This window comes from Protobothrops mucrosquamatus, unplaced genomic scaffold (genome assembly GCF_001527695.2).
Source record: "Protobothrops mucrosquamatus isolate PMUCROS unplaced genomic scaffold, P.Mucros_1.0 scaffold2371, whole genome shotgun sequence".
NCBI lineage: Eukaryota > Metazoa > Chordata > Lepidosauria > Squamata > Viperidae > Protobothrops > Protobothrops mucrosquamatus.
In genome coordinates this window covers 344,752-349,994 of record NW_015388447.1, presented here as the reverse complement: position 1 = coordinate 349,994, position 5,243 = coordinate 344,752, and the positions used below count along the sequence as shown (strand labels likewise).

At 49.3% G+C, this 5,243-nt stretch overlaps 1 protein-coding gene across 1 annotated transcript in view; it reads left to right on the top strand.

Moving 5' to 3' along the window:
• The first annotated feature begins 1,717 nt into the window (after positions 1 to 1,717).
• The window catches only part of NECTIN4 (nectin cell adhesion molecule 4), a 22,953-nt gene continuing 19,427 nt past the window's right edge, over positions 1,718 to 5,243 (top strand). The window contains exons 1-2 of the mRNA XM_029285865.1: positions 1,718 to 1,748; positions 2,693 to 3,046. Of these exons, the coding sequence (XP_029141698.1) occupies positions 1,718 to 1,748; positions 2,693 to 3,046 (385 nt within the window). The remainder of the gene's footprint in view (positions 1,749 to 2,692; positions 3,047 to 5,243) is intronic.

Below are 5,243 nucleotides of genomic sequence, written 5' to 3'. Positions count from 1 at the left end.
AGTAACACAGTTATTAGTGATTCTGGCTTCCCCACTGCCAGGACCCCTGGACTCTGCAGCCGTCATAAATATGAACCACTTGCCAAGCGTCTGAATTTTCATCACGTAACCATGGGGGATGCGGGAATGGTTGGGTGAAAAATGGTCGTCACTTTTTCAGTGCTGTAACTTTGAATTATTGTAAGTTGAGGACTAGCTGTATGTAGGGCAACATGAGAGAGAGAGAGAGAGAGAGAGAGAGAGAGAGAGAGAGAGAGAGAGGAGGAGGAGGAGGAGGAGGAGGAAAACAGGAGGAAGAGGGAGAAGCAAGAAGAGAAGGAAAAGGAAAAGAGGAGGAGGAAGAAAGAAGAAAGAAGAAGCAGAAGAAAGAAGAAAGAAGGAGAAGGAGAAGGAGAAGAGTTTTAATCCTGGTATGAGGAAGTTGTTCAGTAGCCAGACCCCGGGTGTTTGCCATTGACTTTGTGATAGAAGGCTTGTGTTTCCTGGCCTGGATCTCATGGCCGGGTGCCCATTTGCCAGGTGTGAATGAAGGGCCTGAGTCAGGCTGGGGGCCCGCAGACGGGCCGAGAAGGAAGTCAGGCCCTCCTCTGATGTGGAGGGGGGGGGCACAGCGGCACTGAGAGGCTTGTCTTTCTTTTCTTGTTGTGTTGTTGTCTTTCACAAGGAGTGGTGATTCCCAAGCAAAGGAGCACATACCAGATGGATGATGTGGCCCCTGGAGAGGAAATGGTCTGAAATGGGAAGGCAGGCTCTCGCACCCATATCTCAGTGACAGTAACACAGTAGCAGAGCTGGAAGGGACCTTGGAGGTCTTCTAGTCCAACCCTCTGCTCAAGGCAGAAGACCCTATAGCAGGGCTCTCCAACCTTGGCAACTTTAAGACTTGTAGACTTCAATTCCCAGAATTCCCCAGCCAGCTTTGCTGGGATACTGAATGCCTGACCTATTCCCAAAGTAGATTCCACAACAATGTACAGGTAGTCCTTGTTTAGTGACCATTCGAAGTTACAACAGGGTTCAAAAAGTGAGTTAGGATCGGTTTTCACACTGACAACCGTTGCAGCATCCCCATGGTCACGTGATCAAAATTTGGATGCTCATCAACTGACTCATACTTATGACGGTTGCAGTGTCCAGGGGTCACGTGATCCCCTTTTACAAACTTCTGACCAGCAAAGTCAATGGGAAAGCCAGATTCACTTAACAACCATTTTACTAACTTAACTGCAGTGATTCACTTAACAACTGGGACAAGAAAAGTTGTAAAATGGGGCAAAATTCACTTAACAAATGTTTCACTTAGCAACAGAAACATTGGGCTCAATTGTGGACATAAGCTGAAGACTACCTGAAAGGGGAAAAAAAGCAGGGGAAAGCAGAGGAGAACCAGAAGCCCACAGGAGACGCTGTCACCCTCTTATCGGGTGTGAGACGCTGCGGAGTTTGAAGGACGGGCCTTTGCGTTTAAAAAACAAAAGGGAGAAATCTGCTTATCCAGGCAGCCGGCAGAAGCTGCGATTGTGCAAGGGGTGTGTGACAGAACACTCCTCCTGCGGAGGAAACCATGGCAGGCAGGGAGGGAGGGAGGGGCCGCATCCACACAAGCCGGGGCAAAGCTTTGGCATCTGTGCAGGCAGGTTGAGCCGGACTCCCAGGCCTGTCCACTTCCCTGCGCGCGCCACTTGCAGCCGATTTGAGCAGCTCCTCTGAGTTGAAGATGGGGCTCGGAGGAGAAGGCGATACGGAAGGTATTTTCATTCATACCTTGCGGAAGAGGTTGGACTAGAGCAGGGCTTTTCAACCTTTTCACCCATTTTACCACTTTTAGGCTATGGCAATATCCGAGGACCACCAGTCGCCTAGCAAGGTGTCCAAAACTTGATGACCAAAAAAAAAAAAAGAAGGAAAAAAGTGATAAAGTATAGATAGTCCTCAACTTACAACAGTTCGCTTAGTGACTGTTCGAAGTTACAATGGCACTGAAAAAAGTGCCCCCCAAGGTACAGCCAAGCAAGACACCTGCCTGCCCACCCAGCGGCGCTCTCATTCCCCTCCCCCGCTACCACTTTTCTTGGATGGTCGTGTCAGGTGCCAATGTACCACAGGTGGTACCCGTACCACTGGTTGAAAAGCCCTGGACTAGAAGAGGACCTCCGAGGTTGATTCTATGATTCTATGATCTTGGGCAGGGGGTCGGACTAGAAGACCCCCATGGTGCCTTCCGGCCCCTTGATTCTATGAGCTTGGACATTCAGTTGTTTCCTATCCACTGATTGAGTGACTGATCGAGCCACCGGTGGTCAGGACGGACTGGCCCTTGGGACTCCAGTTCACTTTCCCTGAATTTGTCAAGTTGATTGCAGGAACTTAAAGAGTTTTATGTTTTTTTTAAAAAAACCTTCAGTTGTCTTGGTACACATTTCTCCAAAGAAACAAACAGAAACCCTTATTTGTAATTTTGCCCAACATGCACAAGTTTTCCCAAGCAATTCTTCCACATATACACAGTTTTTTCGTTTTCCTGAACCTAAGCATTTTTCTGTAGACTTTTGCTAATGGGGCTGTTGTTTAAAACACATGAGAACTTGCATTGCACAATCCTAAAATCATGCCTTCTCTTTTTCTCATGAGATTGAACTTGGGAGCCCTCCCCCCACCCCATTGATGCCCTTCCTTTCTGTCGTCTCCCCAGGTCTGCTGGCCCGAGTGCTGGAGTCCCGGAGCAGCGTGACAGCGGTGTTTGGCAAAGACGTGGTGCTCCCCTGCGGCTACCAGGCCACGCCGGGCGAGACGGTGCTGCAGGTCACCTGGCTGAAGCGAGGGGAGGGCGGGCAGAGTGTGGAGCTGGCCATCCTGAATTCAGAGCACGGGGTCCACATCCAGGAGGCCTATGCAGGCCGGGTGCTGCGCCTGGGGCAGGGCTCCCTGGTCAACGGCTCCGTCCTGCTGAAGAACGCGGTACAGGCCGACGAGGGCAGCTACGAGTGCCACCTCATCACCTTCCCCCGGGGCAACTTCGAGTCCCACCTGGCTCTCAAGGTCCTAGGTAAGCACACCTGAGGAGGTGCAGCTCCAGGCCTCACTGAGATGTAGTGTTGATCGTCCTCAAATAACAATACAGGCGGGCTGTGACTTACAACAGCTCCTTTAGTGACCGTTCCAAGTTACAACATCACTGAAAAAAGGGGACTTATGACTGTTTTTCACACTTATGATTCTTGCAGCATCCCCCGGATCATATGATCAAAATTCAGACGCTTGGCCACTGACTCGTATTTATGACAGTTGCAGTGTCCCGTGACTCCCTTTTTGCAACCTTCTGACAAGCAAAGTCAATGGCGAAGCAGGATTCACTTAACCACCCTGTTACTAAAGTGGTTCGCTTAACAACTGTGGCAACTGTCGTTAAATGGGACAAAACTCACTTAACAACTGTTTTATTAGCAACAGAAATTTTGGGCTCAATTGGGGTCATATGTTGAGGATCACCTGTAGTTCATTTAGAGACTGTTCGAAGTTACAACAGCACTGAAAAAAGTGACTTTTGACTGTTCTTCAGTCCTGCATATGCACAGGCAGCCCTCAACTTAACAACTGTTCATTTAACGACCATTTGAAATTACCATGGCACTGAAAAAAGTGATTTATGACCGTTTTTCACACTCATGAATGTTGCGGCAACCTCCTCGGGGGTATTTGTAACTCTGTTCTGAAGTTCACTGGAGGGTGACCTCCTGGTCAGGCAATCACATTTTGGATGCTCAGCAACTGGCCCGCATTTATGACTGTTTGCAGCTATTTGGGGAGGCTACAATGGCCGTAAATGTGAAAAACGGTCAGAAATCACTTTTTTCAGTACTGTTGTAACTTCAAACGGTCATTAAATGAGCTACAGGTCATCCTCAACTTACAGCCAGAATTGAGCCTAAAAGTTATGTTGCTAGTAAAACAGCTGTTAAGTGCCCCATTTTACGACCTTCCTTGCCACCATTGTTAAGTGAATCACTGCAGTTGTTAAGTTAGTAACAGGGTTGTTAAGCGAATCCGGCTTCCCCTTTGACTTCGCTGGTCAGAAGGACACAAAAAGGGGATCCCTTGACACTCCCTCCCCCCGGGACACTGCGACCGTCGCAAATATGAGTCACTTGCCAAGTGTCTGAATTCTGATCACGTGACCCTGGGGAGGCTGCATCACTCATGTGAAAAACGATCACGAGTCACTTTTTTCAGCGCTGTTTTAATTTCACACGGTCATTAAACGAACTGTTCTAAGTTGGGGACTACCAGTACGTATGCAGGACTGAGTTGGTCCTCGGGGGTCTTTTCCCCCCTGAGCTTGTTCTTGTGCTCTGAGTGGACGGGTGGCCGAGCTGGGAGGGCCACTGGCCAGGGGAGGGAGACGCAGGGAAGGCGGCTGCATGCCGGGCTTCTCCTGCTGGGATGGGTGGCTCCTTGCACGGACCTAGAGGAGCCAGCCCTGCCGCTCCCCACTCGTCTCCCTTGTGCCCCAAAGGAGGTGGCACCATCCTGATAGCTCAGGATGGGCCCTGGGCCCTTCCCAGACCTGCCTCTAATTATAGCTCTAGAAGTGTGTAGGATTTTAGGGCAATTAGGATCTGCGCTTGCCTCCAGGATGGCTCAGAGAGGATGAGTTTTAACGGGATTTTGAAATTGGGCAGGTGAAACTAGAGAGGCCTTGGTTGTCCGAAGTGGGTCTCTTTGCACCCCAACCAACTCCCGGAGAGCAGAAACTGTATTTCAGAATGGAGAAATAGGGGTATCTTTTTTGTTTAGCTCTAGGAGCATGAAAAATAAGAACAGACCCCCCAGACACACAGGAACTCAGGCACAAAGACACCCATCTGGGACCTTGTAAGCTTCTGTTCTTCCAAAAGCCGGAACTTCACGGCTGGTCCTGGCACGGCACCAATCCGTATTGATTACAGGCACTCCTCAACTTATGACCACAATGGAACCCAAAACTTATGTTGCCAAGCAAGACATTTGTTAAGTGAGTTTTACCCCATTTTACAACTTTTTTGCCACAGTTGTTAAGTGAACCATATTCCAGTATTTGAGAGGCTGCCACAAAGAAGAGTCAAATTATTCTCCAAAGCACCAGAGGGCAGGACAAGAAACAATGGTTGGAAACTGACCAGATAGACGGTGGAGAGTCCCTCCTTGTGAAGTGGGGGCAGGGGGTTCAAGTGGGCCTGTTGATTATATACCTGGCTCCCTGCTAT